We start from the raw sequence: 22,450 nt of genomic DNA on the forward strand, positions 1-22,450 counted from the left end.
TCAAACTTAGTGTTTCGGTCCATCGCTATTACTTATAGTGACAGCAACTTTTTATGTCAGATTTGCCCTACTTTTTTTTATCCTCTGCCAGCTTGTACGTATGGCGTATAGGTATCGACACTCCATCACTCATATGAATATGGTTATATGATCGATATTGCCCTTTATACGTTTGGCTTGTCTCGCCATTTAATTTGAATTGACTGATAAGACAAAAATGCATTTGTCACAAAACCAAACTATTCAAATATTTATCTCCATCAATGCTTGAAGCAACTTACACAGGAAATGCGAGCTTAAAACAGGGATTTAACACTCATGTATACCTCAATAATTTATACTAAAGCTTACCAATTGATTTTTCTCGCGAAGTCCATCAGGAGGCAAACAACACAGGCTACTTAATCATATTACTTTATTTATTTATACGATAAATAATTTCGAAAGAAGGAAAAGTTGATTTATTTCCGATGTTTCTCGTTTTGGTTTAATTAGGCGTACTCGGCAGGATGGGCGACTAGGTATGCCTCGACCATCTTGAACAGGTCGAGGTACCCAGCGGCGAGCGCCGCCTGGTCCTCCACCGACAGCGCCCCGCCGCCGTCCAGCCTCTCGTACTCTACCTTGAGCTTCGCCACGCAAGCACCATCCCCGGCCGCCTCGAGCTTCATCTCGACTGCCTGCGACTTGAGCTGCCCACTTACCTTGTCGCCCTCCAGCACCTCCGTCTTGAACACCCTAGCCGCGTTGTCGCGGGCCATCACGCGGCTCCTCATCACGCCCGAGCCTGACAGCTCTGCCGCCGCCGGGCTGAGCGTCATGGTGAAGATGCTGCCGGGTCCGCCGTCGCCCTCGATGTCCACAGCGTCGATGAAGCCCGCACAGGACTTGGGCAGGGCGGCCGTCTCCTCGCCGGAGAAGACCACCTTCCACAGCCGCTCCGTCGACACCGACAGGGCGCACTGCTCGGTGATGACACAGCCGGCGACCATTTTGTTCTTGTCCGTCGGTCACTGGCTCGCTGCACACTACCGCTGCTGGCAAGTTCTAGTGAAGAGTGAAGACTGGTGATGAGTGAGAGCAAGCAAGAGGCTGATTTATATAGAGTAGGTGCAAAACAAAAATACAGAGCAAGGCAAGAGATCCATAAAATAGTAATTGATGAACTTGGACCGAAGATAGAGTAGGTTTCACTCTTGGAGCGTTCAGGCTGCTATTTCTTTGTGCAGCTGTTCAATCTTCTTCCCATCTGTTCCTGTTGTTGACTGCTCGGTCTAGATTATAGAAGGGTTAAAATTCCTATTAGGAACTAGCAGATCGAAGGCGCGGCGGCATTGCCACGCCCTTTTCTAAGCCCGTAAGTGTCTGTGTGTGTATTTTATTTTTTATTGTAAAGTAAAGATGGGATGACAGTAATATTGGGGTTTTCATTGCACACTGGTAAACTATGAAAACAATATGATGATTTGGAATCGGTTGTTTATTATTTGACACTTCAAACTTCTCTCTATCTATCAAAATCTTATGCATCATTAACAAAAAAATTAATGCATATGGCTCTGTGAAAAGTCAACTTTGTAATTGCTGTAAGTTCAAAATAAAACTATTTTCCTGAGTGTAGAGTATATTCATGTGGGTTGTACCTTATAATCAATCCAGTATTGCACTCTCCTACGGTATTATGACCAAAAGTTTTCTGAATAGTGCTATCAAAGTTACCATTTTTCAAGAATTTTCATGACACGTCGATCGTAAAATCATCTATAAATTGACCAGACCGAAAAAAGGGAAAAAATGGCTTAACCGAATCCCTCGTATCCATCTCAAATATAGAAAGTATATGAGGGCTCGCGGACGCGTCAGTTCGCCACATAGGAGTAGAACATGACCCCATCCCGGAGCAATTTTCCTTTTCTTTATTTTTTTTCTTGATCTCTCTTCGTCTTCACAAATCACGTGCAAGTGGCCGGACAAATGAGAAAAAACTGAGAAATATGGTTGTGCAGGCGGATAAACAGAGACACGTCCGATTATTAACCGGACGCGTCCGCGGACGTTTAGGGGTTATATTTGCTATGTTCGACTCTAGATGCTTAACCCATATCTACTATTTAGATTGCGTGATCCTGATGATCCTTCTAGAGTAAATAGGAAAAACTCTGCGTCCAAAAAGCTACTGCATGCTAGGGCTACGAAAAACTACCTGTTTTTTAATTTCTTGAAATGCTATCATAATTTTGATGTGCTGATTCAAAAAAAATTAGTGTCCGAGTGCTTAACTTTTAAGCGTTGGGCTATCTGTTAGGTTTGACATGACATAAAAGTCAAACTGTTAACTTTGACTGTTAAGTTTTCTCTTCTAATGTTGAAGCAATACTCTTTTGCATAGTTATGGTAGAACACATAGGGGTCTTCCTTGGAACCAAACATCATTGCTATTATCTTCCAATGCCTCTTGCTGATATTCAGCTTGCCCAATATCTTCATCATCATCACTCATCGTGCCAACTGCCCGCTAGGAGCACCGCCAACCTCCTATGCAAAATTAGAAATAAAGAGATGTAAGTTGTGGTCACTCGGTTGTTATATCATTCCCTGCCGTACAAATTATTCACTATACTTGGCTCGCGTTATCAACATAAGATTCGTCGAGATCGTTCTTCTCATTGTCAACATCAACGTCTACGTGTAGAGCTTTAAAAGCAAGACATGTAAGTTCCGAGTTGCTTGTTAAAAAAACTATCAACAAATGCACCACTTACATTAGCACTCTCGGCTTCGGCCTCACTGATATGGGTGTCCTCGGGCGGTAGGTTTTCATATGACGTCCAAGATTAATTCAAACTAGTAGATTCATAGCCAGCATATCCGATTTCATGCTCCATCCAAACACCTTCAAATGGAGTCCCGGATCAATCTAAACACCGCACAACATTATCAGTGACATATTCCATTCAAATGCAAAATTGATGATGTCCTATGACAAACAAAATAATATGTCCAAAAGCAAATTTTACGGTAGCAATCACTGTTAAGATGATTTTTTCGGCACCATATCAATGTTCACAAAGGGACCACGAAATGGTTAAGTTATATAAACAAACTAGTTGTTTTTTGGCACCATTACAATATGCACAAAAAACAGGGGTGCTAAGACGTCGTCCTCGTCTTGGTCGACAATTTGGAAGAGCGCGAAAGTGCATCACACGACGTCTTGCGGGGAGGTGCACCAAAGACGGTGTGCTTGGCACCTCCAATTATGGGTAGGGCGACGACGACAGTGCCGTGTGAGAGCAGGGTTGCTGGATGGCGCCACGTGCGATGACGTAGATGAGCCCAACGACGATGTGAACTCGAGCGGGGTCGACGCTGGGGGCGGCGACAACTCATGATGGCTGCTGGTCAAAGTCATGATGATGACTATGGATCGGGTTGGGCCAACGTTTTTTTCTTACGAGGGGACGGTACATAGTTTAGCCGAATGTATGTTTATTAGGGGGCGGAGAAGACGGTAGGGCAAGGTTGGGTGACTGCCTCACCTTGATTTACTAAAAAAAGTGTTCTTGTCCGACTGGATGGTTGTCTTCGAGCTAGTCGTGGTCTAGCTGGGAAAATAAGACAAACGGACAAGCAACCACGGCCATGTGTATGAACTCCTGATGTTAGGTTGTTGGTCATCAATTTAGCACTAAGCTCAAGATGCCGTGAACTCAGTCATGCATATCAGTCACACACTATTGTGGGCATTCGGTTTTTGCAAGTGTATGTTCCAGTGCATCGACTCACAAAATATGAGTCTACTCCCTATAAAAGCTGAATGCATTAGTTATAAGTCACGTCGAGTTCTATCGTTGTCCGACATCTCAACAAACCTTAGTCTTTCGATCCGTCATTGTTACTTATAGTGGCAACAACGTTTTATGCTAGAGTTTGCCCTACCTCATTTTATTCCGTCCTGTGACAGCTTGTACGTATTGCGTATATGTATTGACGGTCCATCACACATATGAAAATGTTATATGATCAATATTGCCCTAGGGGTTGTCTCGTCATTTAATTTGAATTGACTGATAAGAAAGAAATGCATTTGTCACAAAACCAAACTGCTCGAATATTTATCTTCATTGATGCTTGAAGTAACTTACACACGAAATGTGAGCTTAAAACAGGGATAAAACCGTCAATACATACCTCAAACAATTCATACTAAAGATTACCAATTGATTTTTCTCACGAAGTCGATCACGAGGCAATATACACCGGGCTACTTGCTCATATGATTTTATCAAAACAAAGATATGTACTCACCTTAATAGTAGATTTATTGATTCTTTCTTGGAAAATTTTATCAAGAAGCGCCGCATCCTCGACATCCCGTGCGGCGGCTCTCTTCCTCATGCATGCATGCATGCATGCTATGATGTCATCAGATTCGTTTTAAATGACTGGAATTAAAAAAAATTATCTTATAAACCATTAATTCGATCGATGATCCGTTTTCACCGTTGATTTGTTTCGACAAAATCTTCAAAACTAGATCCCATGTCGATATGTTTCGACAACTTTTTTTGCTCGCACTTACCACATTTATTGCACTTACTTGTCATATTAGTAAGTACTTATTTCTCTGATAAAAATAACTTAATCGTCAAATTTTTAGAAATTGTGTATGAATATGACATCTCGACATAATTAAAATGGCAAGCACAAATAACTTTTTTAGACGATTACGCGCAAAAATATATGACAACTCAACATATTAAAAACCGGTAACCACAAAAAATATTTTTTGACCATCGTTTTTAAATATGACAACTCGGCATAATTAAACTAACAATCACACAAAATAGTTTTCTGGCAAAGTTGTATGTAAATATGACAAGTTATCATATTTAAATTGACAAGCACAACTTATAACATGCTTTTATATCACGTATAATGAAAACTGCTACAAGATTTTGTACGAAACAATATCAAAAAGTGTTAATTAAGTTATTTTTTTCAGGCAAGTAAGTGGTTAATAATATGACAAGTGGGTCAAATAATGTGGCAAGTATGAACGTAAAAAAATAGTTGATGGAACATGTCAACATGTGATCTAGTTTCGAAGAACTTATCGCGAGAAAGGTAATGATGAAAGCGGATCATCAATTGAATTAACAGTCTTGTAGATAAAAAAATATGAATTTTAAACATCAAAGGAAATCTTGATGACATCATTGCATGCATGTAGAAGTTTTCATTATACATGATGATATCATTGCATGCATACATGTATGCATGAGAAAGATACTCCACTCACACTAATTTTGCATTAGATGAGTGATTAATAGGGTGCTAATTTTTGTATTGGAAGATGATTAATTGAGCCGCCACACTGCAAGACGCGGGTGCGGCGCCGCTGTCTAGTGTTGCCCTTCTTTCTTATAGGGGAAGATAGATTTATTTTTGATGTTTCTCGCGTTGTTTTAATTAGGCGTATTCGGCAGGGTGGGCGACCAGGTATGCCTCGACCATCTTGAGCAGGTCAAGGTACCCGGTGGCGACAGCCGCCTGGTCCTCCGCCGACAGCGCCCCGCCGCCGTCGAGCCTCTAGTACTCCACCGTGAGCTTCGCCACACAAGCGCCGTCCCCGGCCAGCTCGAGCTTCATCTCGACCACCTGCGACTTGAGCTCGCCGCTGACCTTGCCGCCCTCCAACATCTCCGTCTTGATCACCCTGGCCGCGTTGTCGCGCGCCACCACGCGGCTCCTCATCACTCCCGAGCCTGACAGCTCCGTCGCCGCCGGGCTGAGCGTCATGGTGGAGACGCTGCCGGGCCCGCCGTCGCCCTCAACCTCCACGGCATCGATGAAGCCCGCGCATGCCTAAGTTTCTTCTTGAATACCCATTTGCATCCTATAGGTTTGCACCCATAAGGACAATCAGTGATGTCCCAAGTTTCATTTGCCAAGATGGAATCCATCTTACTATGGACTGCTTCCTTCCAGTAGTCAGCATCTTCAAACGCGTAGGCCTCTGAAATAAAGCTGGGAGTGTCATCTATGAGATACACAAGAAAATCATCACCAAAGGACTTTGCAGTCCTTTGTCTCTTGCTCCTGGTAGGAACTTCATTGTTCTCCTCCATAATATTTTCAAAGTGTTCCATCGAAATGATAGGCTCATGAATTGTAACTAATTCATGATTCGATGAATTAGGCATATCCTGATTAGATGAGGTAGCTATATCTTTCATGGGAAAGATATCTTCGAAAAAAGTTGCATCATTCGACTCCATGATTGTACCGACATGCATGTCAGATACATCAGATTTTAGAACCAAGAATCTATATCCAATGCTATGAAAAGCATATCCCAGGAATACACAATCCACAGTTTTTGGTCCTAGCTTGTGCTTCTTTGGGATTGGCACATTAACTTTCGTCAAACAACCCCAGGTTCGTAGATAAGAGAGTTTTAACCTTTTCTTTTCCCATTCCTTGAATGGAGAAATCTCTTTATTCTTAGTGAGAACTCGGTTTAGGACATGACATGCAGTCAATATCGCCTCCCCCACCATGTCTTGGAGAGACCCGATGTGTCTAACATGGCGTTAACCAAATCAGTTAGAGTATGGTTCTTTCTTTCAGCTATCCCATTTGACTTAGGTGAATTGGGAGGTGTCCTCTGATGGATTATACCATGTTCCTCATAGAAGTAATCAAATTCATTTGAGAAATACTCTCCACCATGATCGGATCTAAGCCGCTTGATCTTCGATCAAGTTGATTTTCTACTTTAGCTTCATAAATCTTGAAAAAGTTCAAAGCCTCATCCTTAGATTTCAGAAGATACACTCGGCAGTATCTAGTGGAGTCATCAATTAACGTCATGAAATATTTCTTTCCACCTTTTGTCAAAACACCATTCATTTCACATAGATCTGAATGTATGAACTCTATGGTGCAAGATTTCTCGTTTCGGCAGTCGTGTGAGACTTACAAGGTTGCTTGGCTTGCACACAAACTTGACACTTAGATCCCTTGACAGTGGTGAAGCTAGGGATTAAGTTCCATTTGAAAAGTCGCGACATGCAACCAAAATTAACATGACAGAGACGTGAATGCCACACATTTGATTCACAATTGTTGTAAACATGATTAACAACTTTATTGCAAACGTCTACCAAGGATAAATGGAACAGGCCTCCTGACTCGTAGCCTTTACCAACAAAAATTCCATACTCGGATATTACAAATTTATTTGACTCAAAGACAAGCTTGTAGCCATCTCTACACAAAAGAGATCTGCTAACAAGATTGTTATTCATAGAGGGGAGATAGTGCACGTTCTTCAGCCGCATGACCTTCCCCGAAGTAAAATTCAGATCGACCGTGCCAACATCATGGACAGAAGCACTTGATACGTTGCCCATCAGCACGGTGGAAGTCCGTGTGGACTGATAAGACGAAAACATGGAAATATCACCGCACACATGCACATTAGCACCCGTGTCAATCAACCAATCGGGGAAATGACATACTGAAAGGATAGTGGGAAATATACCATACCCAGCATCCTCCACGTCAGTGTCACCAATGACAACATTAGCGGACTTGCCACCTTTCCCATGTTGACGCTTGTCATAACGGTTAGGACAGTTAGGTGCCCAATGATCAGGATCTCCACACACATAAAAAACACCTTTCTTCTTGTCATTCTTCTTCTTGAAGTTGGTGTGTTGTACAACCTTGTTCTTCCCATCGAACTTTGCTTTACCATCAAACTTGCCCTTGTTCTTGAAATTGTGGGGCTGGAAGTTTTTCTTCTGTACCAGATTAGCACTAGAACCTCCCTCAATACCTCGAGCACGTGTGTCTTTTGCTCTCGCGTTTTCTTCCACATCAAGAGTACCTATGAGATCCAAAACGGAAAACTCTTGCCTTTTATGCTTCAGTAAGGTAGCAAAGTTCCTCCACGAAGGAGAAGTTTAGTGATGATGCCTCCGGCAACAAACTTGTCGGGTAGCATGCAATTGAAGTGCTCAAATTCTCTTGCAAATGACTGTATGTCGTGAGCTTGCTCAACCAGGGAGCGCTCTTCTGTCATCCTGTAGTCATAGAATTGTTCCATGATGTACAACTCAGTGCCAGCATCCGAGACCCCAAACTTGGCCTCGAGTGCATCCCACATTTCTTTTCCATTATCAATTGACGCATAAGCATCAACTATGTTCTCACCAGGAACGCTCAAGAGAGCAGCCTTAAACAAGGTATCCATTTTCTGGAAAACTAGTTCCTGTTGAGCATCATGATCTCCATCAGGTTTGTCAAGAGTGGCGTCATAGCATCTCATGGTTTGAAACCATAGAACAGCTCTCATGCGCCACCTCTTATAGTGGATACCCTCAAAAATAGGAGGTCTCATGGAAGCAACAAAACCACTCGGGGTAAATGCCTATAATAAGGTTTTTGGATTGTTGGAAATATGAGCAATTTACCATAGGATTTTATTAAAAGAAAATTAGGATAAACATGACCATCATAATAAAGATGAAAGAAGACATGCAAAATATAGATGAGACGACAAAAGATATGTGCACATATGATCTAGAAAAGAACATATGTGTAATCGTTCTATATACACAAGGTATCATATGGAGTGATGAGCAGAAACGGAACATATCTAGAAGTGAAACTATAGTAAAAGTTGCGGTAGGAACTAAAAAAAACATGAGTACGTACTGAGTTGCAACAACAATAGGGTTGGTGTTGGCGTTTACCATGTTCCCGAAGAGGTGGTCGACGTCAGGGAAGTAGTCGTCGTCCGGGAAGAGATCGTCTGTGTCCGTGATGGAAACCAGTAGTCGCGCTGAGCGCTCCCCAAATACCTTATCGCCCATCTCCCGTACGGGACTCAAAGAGACGGAGTTTCGAAGGCCTACTGTCCGGACCTACGGTGCACGTCGCAAGACGGGATGGTAAAAAACGTAGCAGCATCACAGAGAAAGGAAACAGTGGCGAGAGGAAGTTCTGATGCGTCTTCTCTGGAGAGGAGCGACCTCTCTTTTATAGACGCAAGAGAAGGAGGCGAGAGGCCAGTGACGGAGACGAAACGAACAGACAACAGTCGAAGAGTTCAGCTTCTTCGAGTGACCTTTCGTATACCAGTCGTGCGTGGAAAAAATTTAGTTCGGCTCATTCCCGCAACCCACGACGCGTCGTGACGAGGCGTGACGGGCGATGGAGGAGGAGGAGCACGTGTGTATGTCTCTCTTGTTCTCAAGCTCATACATGTGTGGAAACATCCTCCCTTATAAGGAGATCCGACTCCCACTAAACTAGAAATGTGGGACTAAATATTTCCACCTCTTGCCTTGCACAAATGGGCTGCGTGGGCCTCTAGGATTTATTATGATTTTTTTTGAAATAATAATTGGGCTGGCCAATAATTCCAGCATCGACGTCTTCCTCGTCTTGGTCGACGATTTGGAAGAGCGTGAAACTGCAGCACATGACGTCTTGCGGGGAGGTGCACCAAAGACGGTGTGCTTGGCACCTCCAATGACGGGTAGGGCGACGACGACAGTGCCGCGTGAGAGCAGGGTTGCTGGATGGCGCCACGTGCGACGACGCAGATGAGCCCAACGACGACGTGAACTCGAGCGGGGTCGACGCTAGGGGCGGCGACGACTCATGATGGCCGCCGGTCAAAGTCGTGATGACGACTATGGATTGGATTGGTCCGGAGATTTTTTTTTTCTTGCGAGGGGCCGATACATAGTTAAACCGAACGTATGCTCGTTAAGGACGAAGGAGCCAGTAAAGCAAGGTTGGGCGGCCGCCTCACCTTGATTTTATAAAAGGCGTTCATTCAGGTATATGTCTTGTTCGACTGGATGGTTTTCTTTGAACTAGTCATGGTCTTGCTGGGAAAATAAGATAAACACAATGAGGCCCTCTCTATGAACTCGCGCTGCTGGGTTGTTGGCCATCAATTTAGCACTTAAGCTCAAGTGGCTGCAAACTCAGTCATGCACCTCAGTCACGCACGATAGGGCATCTGGTTTTTGCAAGCACATGTTCCACTGCATCTGACTCAAAAATATGAGTGCATTCCCTATAAAAGTTGAATGCATTAGTTACAAGTCACGTCAAGCTCTATCGTTATCTCACATCCTAATAAAACTTAGTTTTTCGGCCCATCGCTATTACTTATAGTGACAGCAACTTTTTATATCAGATTTGCCTTATTTTTTTTTGGGTCCTCTGCCAGCTTGTACGTATGGCGTATAGGTATCGACAGTCCATCACTCATATGAAAATGATTACATGATTGATATTGTCCTTTATACGTTTGGCTTGTCTCGCCAATTAATTTGAATTGACTGATTAGAAAGAAGTGCATTTGTCACAAAACCAAACTGCTCAAATATTTATCTCCATTAATTCTTGAAGCAACTTACACACGAAATGCGAGCTTAAAACAGGGATTAAACGCTCATGTATACCTCAATAATTTATACTAAAGCTTACCAATTGATTTTTCTCGCGAAGTCGATCAGGAGGCAAACAACACAGGCTACTTGGTCATATTACTTTATTTATTTATGCGACAAATAATTTCAAACGAAGGGAGAGTTGATTTTTCTCGTTTTGGTTTAATTAGGCGTACTCGGCAGGATGGGCGACCAGGTATGCCTCGACCATCTTGAGCAGGTCGAGGTACCCGGCGGCGAGCGCCGCCTGGTCCTCCACCGACAGCGCCCCACCGCCGTCCAGCCTCTCGTACTCTACCCGGAGCTTCGCCACGCAAGCACCATCCCCTGCCGCCTCAAGCTTCATCTCGACCGCCTGCGACTTGAGCTGGCCACTTACCTTGTCGCCCTCCAGCACCTCTGTCTTGAACACCCTGGCCGCGTTGTCGCGTGCCACCACGCGGCTCTTCATCACGCCCGAGCCTGACAGCTCCGCCGCCGCCGGGCTGAGCGTCATGGTGAAGACGCTGCCGGGTCCGCCGTCGCCCTCGACGTCCACGGTGTCGATGAATCCTGCGCAGGCCTTGGGCAGGGCGGCCGTGTCCTCGCCGGAGTAGACCACCTTCCACAGCCGCTCTGTCGACACCGCCAGGGCGCACTGCTCGGTGATGACACAGCCGACGACCATCTTGTTCTTGTCCGTCGGTCAGTGGCTCGCTGCACACTAGCGCTGCTGGCAAGTTCTAGTGAAGAGTGAAGACCGGTGATGAGTGAGAGCAAGCAAGGGGCTGATTTATATAGAGTAGGTGCAAAAGAAAAATTCAGAGCAAGGCAAGAGATCCATAAAATAGTAATTGATGAACTTGGACCGGAGATCACATGGTTGGACTTTTGGAGCGTTCAGGCTGCTATTTCTTTGTACAGCTGTTCAATCTTCTTCCCATGCGTTCGTGCTGTTGACTGCTTGGTCTATTCTAGAAGGGCTGAAATTTCAAATAGGCAAAATTATCTAAGCCCGTACGTGTCTGTGTGTGTGTGTTTTATTTTTTATTGTAAAGTAAAGATGGGATGACAGTAATATTGGGATTTTCTTTGCACACTGGTAGACTATGAAAACAAAATTATTATTTGGAATCGGTTGTATAAGGTGTATTATTTTTTCAAAAAGCCAAACTTCTCTAACTTTGATCAAGTTTATTGATAAAAATATCAATGTTTAGAATACTAAATCATTATCACTAGATTAACCATGAAATATATTTTTATATTTTGTATTTATAGTATTGTAAATGTTTATATATTTTACTATAAAGTTGGTCAAACATAGATATCTTTTGACTTTCTGAAAAACTAATACACCTTATATAAAAAAACGGAGGGAGTATTTGACACTTCAAACTTCTCTCTATCTATCAAAATCTTATGCATCATTAACAAAAAATTCAATGCATATGGCTCTGTGAAAAGTCAACTTTGTAATTGTTGCAAGTTCAAAATAAAATTATTTTCCTTAGTATAGCGTATATTCATGTGGGTTGTACCTTATAATCAATCCAGTATTGCACTCTTCTACAGTATTATGACCAAAAGTTTCCTGGATAGTGCTATCAAAGTTACCATTTTTCAAGAATTTTTATGGCACATCGATCGTAAAAGCATCTATAAATTGATCGGACAGAAAAAAAGGAAAAAAAATGATTTAACCAAATCCTACATATTATTCATATACTATTGGCCTATCGGCAAACCCTCGTACCCAAATATAGAAAGTATACGAGGACTCGCGGACGCGTCTTGACGGTTCGCCACATAGGAGTAGAACATGACCCCATCCCGGAGCAATTTTTCCTTTTCTTTATTTTTTTTCTTGCTCTCTTTTCGTCTTCATAAAGCACGTGCAAGTGGCCGGACAAATGAGAGAAAATTGAGAAATATGGCTGTGCGGGAGGATAAACAGAGACACGTCCGATTATTAACCGGGCGCGTCCGCGGGCGTTTAGGGGTTATATTTGTTATGTTCGGTTGTAGTTGCTTAACCATGTCTACTACTCCGATTGCGTGACCCTGATGATCCTTCTAGAGTAAATAGCAAAAAGTCTGCGTCCAAAAAGCTACTGCATGCTAGGGCTACGAAAAACTACTTGTTTTTTAATTTCTTGAAGTGCTATCATAATTTTGATTTGCTGAGTCAAAAAATTTAAGTGTCCGAGTGCTTAACCCGTGAGGTCTGACATGACATAAAAGTCAAAGTGTTGACTTTGACTGTTAGGCTTTCTTTTCTAATGTTGAAGCAATACACTTTTGCATAGTTATGGTAGAACACATAGGGGTCTTCCTTTGAACCAAACATCATTGCTATTATCTTCCAATGCCTCTTGCTCATATTCAGCTTGCCCAATATCTTCATCATCATCACTCATCGTGCCAACTACCCGCTAGGAGCACTGCCAACCTCCTATGCAAAATTAGAAATAAAGAGATGTAAGTTGTTATCACTCGGTTGTTATATCATTTCCTGCCGTACAAATTATTCATTATACTTGGCTTGGGTCATCAATATAAGATTCGTCGAGATCGTTCTGCTCATTGTCAACATCAACGTCTACGTGTAGAGCTTTAAAAGTAAGACATTTAAGTTCCGAGTTGCTTTTTAAAAAACTATCAACAAATGCATCACTTACATTAACACTCTCGGCTTCGGCCTCACTGATATGGGTGTCCTCGGGAGGTAGGTTTTCATATGACGTCCAAGATTAATTCTAACAAGTACTCCCTCCGTTTCTAAATATAAGTCTTTTAAAAAAATTTACTACGGACTACATACAAAGCAAAATGAATGAATCTACATTCTAAAATATATCTATACACATCCGTATGTAGTTCGTAGTAAAATCTCTTTAAAGACTTATATTTAGGAACAGAGGGAGTAGATTCATAGCGAGCATATGCGATTTCATGCTCCATCCAAACACATTCAAATGGAGTCTCGGATCAATCTAAACACCGCACAACATTATCAGTGACATATTCCATTCAAACGCAAAATCGATGATGTCCTATGACGAACAAAATAATATGTCCAAAAGCAAATTTTATGGTACCAATCACTATTAAGATGATTTTTTTCGGCACCATATCAATGTGCACGAAGGGACCATCATATGGTTAAGTTATATAAACAAAGTAGTGGTTTTTTTGGCACCATTACAATATGCACAAAAAAGGGGTGCCAAGATCAAACCTTCTGTTGATTAAGTTCCAACGTAGGCCGGGGGTCGACGTCATCCTCGTCTTGGTTGACGAGTTGGAAGAGCGCGAAAGTGCATCACATGACGTCTCGCGGGGGGTGCACCAAAGACGGTGTGCTTGACACCTCCAATTATGGGTAGGGCGACGATGATAGTGCCGTGTGAGAGCAGGGTTGCTGGATGGCGCCACGTGCGACGACGCAGATGAGCCCAACGACGAGTGAACTCGAGCGGGGTCGACGCTGGGGGCGGCGACGACTCATGATGGCCGCCGGTCAAAGTCGTGATGACGACTATTCTTACGAGGGGCAGGTACAAAGTTAAGCCGAACGTATGCTCTTTAAGAACGGAGGAGCGAGTAAGGCAAGGTTTGGCGGCCGCCTCACCTTGATTTTCTAAGAAAGCGTTCATTAAGGTATATGTCTTGTCTGACTGAATGATTTTCTTTGAACTAGTCATGGTCTAGCTAGAAAAATAAGATAAACGCAACCAAGCCCTCTGTATGAACTCGCGCTGCTCGATTGTTGGCCATCAATTTAGCACTTAAGCTCAAGTGGCTGTGAACTCAGTCATGCACCTCAGTCACGCACGATAGGGCATTTGGTTTTTGCAAACACATGTTCTACTGCATCGACTCAAAAAATATGAGTGCATTCTCTATAAAAGCTGAAAGCATTAGTTATAAGTCACGTCAAGCTCTATCGTTGTCTCGCCAACAAAACTTAGTCTTTCGGTCCGTCGCTATTACTTATAGTGACAACAACTTTTTATGTCAGATTTGCCCTTCTTTGTTTTTTTTCCGTCCTCTGCCAGCTTGTACGTATGGCATATATGTATCGACAGTCCATCACACATATGAAAATGGTTACATGATCGATATTGCCCTTTATACGTTTGGCTTGTCTCGCCATTTAATTTGAATTGACTGATAAGAAAGAAGTGCATTTGTCACAAAACCAAACTGCTCTAATATTTATCTCCATCAATGCTTGAAGCAACTTACACATGAAATGCGAGCTTAAAACACGGATTAAACACTCATGTATATCTCAATAATTTATACTAAAGCTTATCAATTGATTTTTCTCGCGAAGTCAATCAGGAGGCAACAACACAGGCTACTTGGTCAGATTACTTTATTTATGCGATAAATAATTTTGAACGAAGGGAAAGTTGATTTATTTCTTATGTTTCTCGTTTTGGTATAATTAGACGTACTCGTATGCCTCGACCATCTTGAGCAGGTCGAGGTACCCGGCGGCGAACGTCGCCTGGTCCTCCGCCGACAGCGCCCTGCCGCCGTCCAGCCTCTCGTACTCCACCGTGAGCTTCGCCACACAAGCACCGCCCCTGGCCACCTCGAGCTTCATCTGGACCACCTGCGACTTGAGCTGGCCGCTCACCTTGCCGCCCTCCAGCATCTCGGTCTTGATCACCCTAGCCGCGTTGTCGCGCGCCACCACGCAGCTCCTCATCACGCCCGAGCCTGACAGCCGTCCGCCGCCGCCGGGCTGAGCGTCATGGTGGAGACGCTGCCGGGTCCGCCGTCGCCCTCGACGTCCACGGCGCCGATGAAGCCCGCGCAGGCCTTGGGCAGGGCGGCCGTGTCCTCGCCGGAGAAGACCACCTTCCACAGCCGCTCCGTCGACACCGCCAGGGCGCACTCCTCGGTGATGACACAGCCGGCGACCATCTTGTTCTTGTCGGTTGGTCGCTGGCTCGCTGCACACTAGCGCTGCTGGCAAGTTCTAGTGAAGAGTGAAGACCGGTGATGAGGGAGAGCAAGCAAGGGGCTGATTTATATAGAGTAGGTGCAAAAAAAAATTTCAGAGCAAGGCAAGAGATCCATAAAATAGTACAGTAGTAATTGATGAACTTGGACCGGAGATCACATGGTTGGACTCTTGGAGAGTTCAGGCTGTTATTTCTTTCTGCAGCTGTTGAATCTTCTTTCCATGTGTTCGTGCTGCTGACTGCTCGGTTCTGATTCTAGAAGGTCAGTGCTTTGTGCCGGTCGAAACTTTCGGCCGGCCCGCACGAGCCGCACGATCCGCCAACGGTCGCGCGTCTACATCGTTATGTCTTCATGCAACATTTTTTTTTAATGCAGCAAAATTTCGACGCAATGCAACAATTCTTTCAACGGTTGAAAAAAAATTATAGCAAAAATAATATTAACATGATCGTAGCAAAAAAACAAAGTTGATGATGCGTGGTAGCAAAAGTCAAACGCCGGTTGTAACAAATATCTACATGAACGTGTATACAACTTTTTTAGTGAACGGTTGCAGTAGAAATGATGCCGGTTATAGCAAAAGTAAAAAACATCAATTGTAACGAAAAATTCGACGAACTGGAGTTGCAATCAAACGTATATGCAGTTTTTTTTACTGGACAAATGTAGCAAATAAAGCTTGTAACAAATATGACGCTGGTTGCAACAATTTAGACGAAAAAATGTTGCATGCCTAATCAGCGGGGTCGCGCGGGTCGTGTGCGGTCGGTCGTACGGATCGACAGGCGCACCGGCCAGAAACGTTTTCCATTCTAGAAGGGCTGAAATTCGCACAACAGGGGAGACTTTACTCCCTCGGGGCTATGCCTCGTCCGTACGATTCCTAATAAAAAGGGAAACGGTTCGCCCGGTCGCGCGTGGCCCGCACGGCTGGTTGGCCAGGGCTTGCAACATTTTTATCCAGATTTGCTGTAATCATGTTTAAATTTGCTACAATCGTTTCTCATTTTGCTATAATTTGTCCATTAAAAAGTTACATTAATGTTTGGTTACAACTTGAGTTTGTTGGATTTTTTGCTACAACCGGCATTTGACTTTTGTTACAACCGTGTTAATTTTTGCTATAACCGATTTCATTTTTTGCTACAACCGTTCATTAAAATACTTGCATACACTTACGTGAGAGTTGCAACCCGAGTTCATCGGATTGTTTTGCTACAACCCACATTATGTTTTGCTACCACACATCAATAACGTTCTTTTTTTGCTACGACCACGTTGATATTTTTTTTTGCTACAATCATATTTTTGTTAAACCGTGAACGAAATTTGCTTCGCCGTGGCCAAAATTTGCTGCATCGAGGGATTTTTGCTGCATGGGGGATCTAACGATGCGGTCCGTGGATCTGACGACTGGACTGCGACCGGTGCGAGCGCTCGGGCCGGCGCGCCAACGCCCTGGACTGCCCTAATAAAAATGGCCTAACAAAGAAGACTACACGCCGGTCTAACCAACCCGATCTGACCCGGCATGAAATTTCCTTGGTCGGGCTGGGTCTGGGCTTGCCCGTGGGTTGGTCCGGGCCTGAGAATCAAATCCAAAGGTTGGGCCGAGTCAGACTCGGGCCTACAGAACCCGTTTTTTACGTTTAAGTTGGGTCGGGTCTATAGGATCGGGTCGGACCGGGTCTGGGCCTAAGTTTGTACCACGGGCTTTTTTAGGCCCAGCATAATCTGAGTTGTAGCCAGGTATTCCTAGATCCCTTGACCTGTCCCTTTTTGTCTTTCCTATTATTATTTTCAGTTTTTCTTCTGGTTTTCTTTTTTCTTTTCATCGGTTCCTCGGCTTTTCTTTTTTCTATGTTGTGTTATTAGTTTTCTTTGGTTATTCAATGATTTTCTTGCTTTTTCTCTTTTACTTGTTATACTTTGTTTTTGTTGGTTTCTTCCTAGGGGTTTTCAGGTTTTTCTGATTTTCTCGCACTTTTTTGTTTCTTTACTATTTTTTATTTTTGGTCACATGTCTACTTTTTCACACACGTTTTACATTTATCGTCAACATGCAAAGACATATTTATGCATGTTTAACTTTTTTAACATTTCACGAAACATGTTTTGAATATATTTTTCAAATACAAGTTAACAAATTTTCAAATATACGTTAAAACATTTTTCAAATGACAAATAACATTCTTTTTGAACTATGAAAATATGTGTGTGCAATGTACATACTCTTTTGAAATGACAAGAAGACATCTTGGAAACATGTGAACATTTTATAAAATGTAACATGCATATCTTAAAATTTAATTGAAAAAATCTGGATTACACAATCATTTTTTACATTTCTGTAGATACTTTTTAAAATTTTACATACATTATTTTTTAAATATGTTGCGTTCTTTAAATTGTCGCAAACTTTTTTGAATATGATTAACATTTTCTACTGCCTTCGTCCCAAAATATAACACAGTTTTTTACACTATCACGGTGACAAAAACAGTTTCATATTTTGGGACGGAGGGAGTACTTTTTACATTCTCATTTATACATTTTTGTATATATCATAAATATTTTCTAATACATACTTAAATCCTCAAAAATGTAAGATTAACATTTCATAAAAAATGTCAAAAAAATTATAATATTAATATTTAGAATTATCAACTATAAGGGGAAAAAGAAATAAAGGAATAAGAAAGGGAAAAATTTGGAATAACAATAATAGTTAAAATTGTTAACATTTTTTGAATTTTCAAGCACTGGTGAATTTTTGAAACGCGTTATGGAAAACATAAGTTAAGTTTTGTCACAATAATTTTCAGTTACAAGAATTTGTATTGAATATATTAACTTTTTTCAAAAACATGGACTTTTGAATATTTTTCGAAACCACAAATTTATTTTCATTTTCTTGAAACTTTTTGGAAATTCCCGAACATTTTTGGACAATGCACATTCCTATATTTTCAAACAATGTTTGAAATTCCCAACACGTTGTTATAGACACTGATATTTTTGAAATTTATGAGCATTATATATAAAAAGAAACTAATTCTAAAAAGGAAAAGTAAAAAAACACAAAGGGGAAAACAAAAAACATAGAATCGGTAAGCGTCGACTCGAATTTTGTAGAAGGTTCCAAAACCGAAACGAGAACCCTTTTGTGCCTATTGCAGAAAATTGGCATGCCGACATGCTTCGTTGGTGCGCTTTCCCTATGCGTAGCGACGACAGTTTGCTGCAACATGCGACAAACTGGCATTCTGTCGTTTCCTTGAGAGCTCCACGTAATGCTTCCTCGTCCGACCTCCCCCCTTCGTCACCGTCGGCCATGGTGGCCAATGCTGGGTTGGATGGAGGTCTCAATCCTAGGTCTAGTGTTGTGTGAGTGTCTCTCTCCAACAAATAAAGTGGAGCTGCGTTTTGGATCTTGCCGACATGGTTGTTTAACTCTCCCTTGGGGCCATGCTGGAGGCGAACAGACGGAGGCAAAGATGATCTCTGTTTGCAGATCCTTCCGTGGCATACCTCAGCCAGCTCCATGGCGAAACTTAGGCTCGTCCGGTTTCGTCCCAACTTCTTTCTTGCTCTAATAAATCCCAATCATATGGTGCAGCACATGCTCTTCTTTCTTGTAACACCCCTCTAATTAAGCTACCGTAATCCCTCTAAGATTAAGCTAATCATTTTGCCAATCAGTGCTTGATCATGTTTAGAATCATATCTCATTTCATATTCCAATTTGAAATTCAACATTCATATAAAAAGTGAATCAAAAAATTCACAAACATGAAAACTAAGATGTTCCAAAGGTGCAAAATAATCCATAGGTAATTATGATGGAGGGACCAATATTTTTTAAGTAATTAGAAGCTCTAAAACAATTAAAATAGAAGTCAAAAAATAATTTAAATCTCATTTAAATTATGAAAAATCCAAGACATTCCAATTGCCTCCCATACTTTTTGTGGCGGAGACGAGAAATGCAATGCTAATTATGGACCAAGTTTTATATTTTATAAAACTAGTTTGCTTTTAAAATTAAATGCAAAACAAAAACAAATAAAACAAACAGAAATAAAAATAGAAAAGGAAAAGAAAATAAAAAGGCCCACTATGGACTGGGCCTTAGTCCACAGTGAGGCCCAGCCCAACAAGCCCCCCTTCTCCTTCCTTTGTTCACCACGAGGGGCGTGGACGCCCCCGATGCTCGCCACGGCCACGGTCGTCGCCGTGTCGGCCATCCAATGCCTCCCTGAAGTCTACAAGACCCCCGAGGCCTCCCCCAAACTCTAGCTCACCCCACTTCTCCCTCCTTGCATCGGTGCTTGCTCCCCTCGCCATGTCTTCCTGTGCCATAGCCTTGGCTCCAATCTAGGCATGGACACCGGCAACCGTCCGTCATTTCGTGCTGTCCAGAAGCTCCGCTCTACTCCTCTTCTTCGCCTACATAGACCAACTCGAGCTCGGCACCATCCCAACGACTGGATTGAGCTCTTCCCTGCCTCGATCGCCAACACCTCTCCGATTGATTCTAGGCCACTTCTGCTACTACCCCGGTCACCAAGCCATCTTGAGCATCGTGATGAGCATCCCCATGAAACACCTCTTTTCCTAGCTCGATCTCGAGCTCGTAACGTGTTGTTGCTGTCGAGCTTCCGTCGCCGCCGTAGTGCTTTCCGTAATCGTTCCCGACCCTCCAGTGTTAAACCAACACTCATGTCTGTCGTGCCCGTGTTGCGCTACCCACGCGCGTTCGTTGTCGCCCGCTCGCGATCGTGCTGCTGCTCTCTGATACAACTCAAACGTATCTATAATTTTTGATGGTTTCACGCTGTTATCTTGACTTCTTCGGTTGTTTTATGTATCTTTTTATATCTTTTTGGGACTAACTTATTAATTCAGTGCCAAGTGCCAGTTCCTGTTTTTTTCCGTGTTTTTGACTCTTTTCAGATATGATTTTGGAACGGAGTCCAAACGGAAGAAAAACCCCGAAATGATTTTTTCCCGAACGGAAGAAGACCAGGGGGCTTTTGGGCCAAGCCAGGTGGGCTCCAGGGAGCCCATAAGCCCCCACTCCGCCACCAGGGGGAGGCGGTGGTGGGCAGGCTTGTGGCCTCCCTGGCCGCCCCCTCGGTCCTCGGCCTATAATTTCCCAAATATTGTGCAAAAAATCAGGGAAGCCTCGAAAATACTTTTCCGCCGCCACAAGCTTCCGTTTCCGCGAGATCTCATCTGGAGACCCTTCCCGGCGCCTTGCCGGAGGGGACTTTGGAGTTGGAGGGCCTCTTCATCATCATCATCGCCCCTCCAATGACTCGTGAGTAGTTCACTTCAGACCTACGGGTCCGTAGTTAGGAGCTAGATGGCTTCTTCTCTCTCTTGGATGTTCAATACAAAGTTCTCCATGATCTTCATGGAGATCTATCCGATGTAATCTTCTTTGGCGGTGTGTTTGTCGAGATCCGATGAATTGTGGATTTGTGATCAGATTATCTATGATATATATTTGAGTCTTTGCTGATTTCTTATATGCATGATTTGATATCCTTGTAAGTCTCTCCGAGTCTTGGGTTTTATTTGGCCAACTAGATCTATGATTCTTGCAATGGGAGAAGTGCTTGGTTTTGGGTTCTGTCATGTGGTGACCTTTCCCAGTGACAGTAGGGGTAGCAAGGCACACATCAAGTAGTTGCCATCAAGGGTAAAAAGATTGGGTTTTTATCATTGGGTTGAGATTATCCCTCTACATCATGTCATCTTGCTTAAGGCGTTACTCTGTTCTTATGGACTTAATACACTAGATGCATGCTGGATAGCGGTCGACGTCAGGAGTAATAGTAGTAGATGCAGAAAGTATCAGTCTACTTGTTTCAGACGTGATGCCTATAGAAATAATCATTGCATAGATATCGTCACGACTTTGCGCGGTTCTATCAATTGCTCGACAGTAATTTGTTCACCCACCGTCTACTTGCTTTCATGAGAGAAGCCACTAGTAAACACTACGGCCCCCGGGTCTATTCACATCCATCGTTTACATCTCCGCTTTTACTTTGCTTTGTTACTTTGTTACTTTCAGTTCTCACTTGGCAAACAATCTATAAGGGATTGACAACCCCTTCATAGTGTTGGGTGCAAGTTTTTGTGTTTGTGCAGGATCTTGAGATACTCTTCCACCGAATTGATACCTTGGTTCTCAAACTGAGGGAAATTCTTACCGTCGCTGTGCTACATCACCCTTTCCGCTTCGAGGGAACACCAATGCAAGGCTCCAAGGCCACAAGGGAAATCCTTTGCATACTTGTCGAGGAAGTCCCTTAAGGCGTAGCCGTAGCTGAAGGATTCCTGGTGCCGTCGACACAATTATTTCCTGGCGCCGTTGCAAGGGTTACACAACAAACATCAGAAGTATTTCTGGCGCCATTGCCGGGGAGGAGAAATCAAGATCTATCCAAGTAGGTCTCACAAACTCTTCTCTTGCATTTACTTTTGTTGCCAGTTACCTCTCGTTTTCCTCTCCCCCACTTCACATTTGCCGTTTTATTTCGCCTTTCTCCTTTGCCGTTTTCATTTGCCTTTCTCCTTTGCCTTTTTCGTTTGCCTTTTTATTTTGCCTTTTCATTCACCCTTTTCTCTCGCTTGCTTTCTGTTCGCTTGTGTGCCATGTGCCTTCAATATGCTTGCATCTTCGCTTGCTGAAAATCTAGTGATATGGATCCTCATCCACTAGCTAGTCTCTTTAAGAGACCCTCTATTGTTGAACAAATTGCTAGTGAGTTGAGGGCAATTGACTATTTCTATGGAGTTTTGCTTGAGTTGCGTGAATCTGAAAATCGTGATGAAGAAACTTATGAAGTGATTCACGAGGGCTCCTTGGATGAAAAGCATGATTGCAATGGTTTCACTATAAATTCTATTAGTGAAAATCATGCTAAAAATATGCAAAACCCTAAGCTTGGGGATGCTAGTTTTGCTATGTCCCCTACTTGTTGCAATAATCA

At 42.9% G+C, this 22,450-nt stretch overlaps 2 protein-coding genes and 2 pseudogenes across 2 annotated transcripts; all 4 read right to left on the reverse strand.

Moving 5' to 3' along the window:
• Positions 1 to 491: 491 nt before the first annotated feature.
• Positions 492 to 1,001, reverse strand: LOC123451925 (pathogenesis-related protein STH-21-like). Its single transcript, XM_045128483.1, has one exon. The coding sequence runs from the start codon at positions 990 to 992 to the stop codon at positions 492 to 494; it is 501 nt and encodes a 166-aa protein (XP_044984418.1). The 5' UTR covers positions 993 to 1,001.
• A 4,471-nt stretch (positions 1,002 to 5,472) lies between these two features.
• On the reverse strand, positions 5,473 to 8,885 carry LOC123396391 (annotated as a pseudogene).
• A 1,522-nt stretch (positions 8,886 to 10,407) lies between these two features.
• LOC123396065 (major pollen allergen Cor a 1 isoforms 5, 6, 11 and 16-like) lies at positions 10,408 to 11,339 on the reverse strand. The gene has a single exon (XM_045091096.1). The coding sequence runs from the start codon at positions 11,146 to 11,148 to the stop codon at positions 10,648 to 10,650; it is 501 nt and encodes a 166-aa protein (XP_044947031.1). The 5' UTR covers positions 11,149 to 11,339; the 3' UTR covers positions 10,408 to 10,647.
• Positions 11,340 to 14,401: 3,062 nt separating this feature from the next.
• LOC123398952 lies at positions 14,402 to 15,459 on the reverse strand (annotated as a pseudogene).
• Positions 15,460 to 22,450: the final 6,991 nt, after the last annotated feature.

Source organism: Hordeum vulgare, chromosome 5H, assembly GCF_904849725.1.
Source record: "Hordeum vulgare subsp. vulgare chromosome 5H, MorexV3_pseudomolecules_assembly, whole genome shotgun sequence".
Lineage (NCBI taxonomy): Eukaryota > Viridiplantae > Streptophyta > Magnoliopsida > Poales > Poaceae > Hordeum > Hordeum vulgare.

Coding starts and splice junctions, on each gene's coding strand:
- LOC123396065 (XM_045091096.1), bottom strand. CDS start 11,148: ATGGTCGTCGGCTGTGTCATCACCGAGCAGTGCGCCCTGGCGGTGTCG.
- LOC123451925 (XM_045128483.1), bottom strand. CDS start 992: ATGGTCGCCGGCTGTGTCATCACCGAGCAGTGCGCCCTGTCGGTGTCG.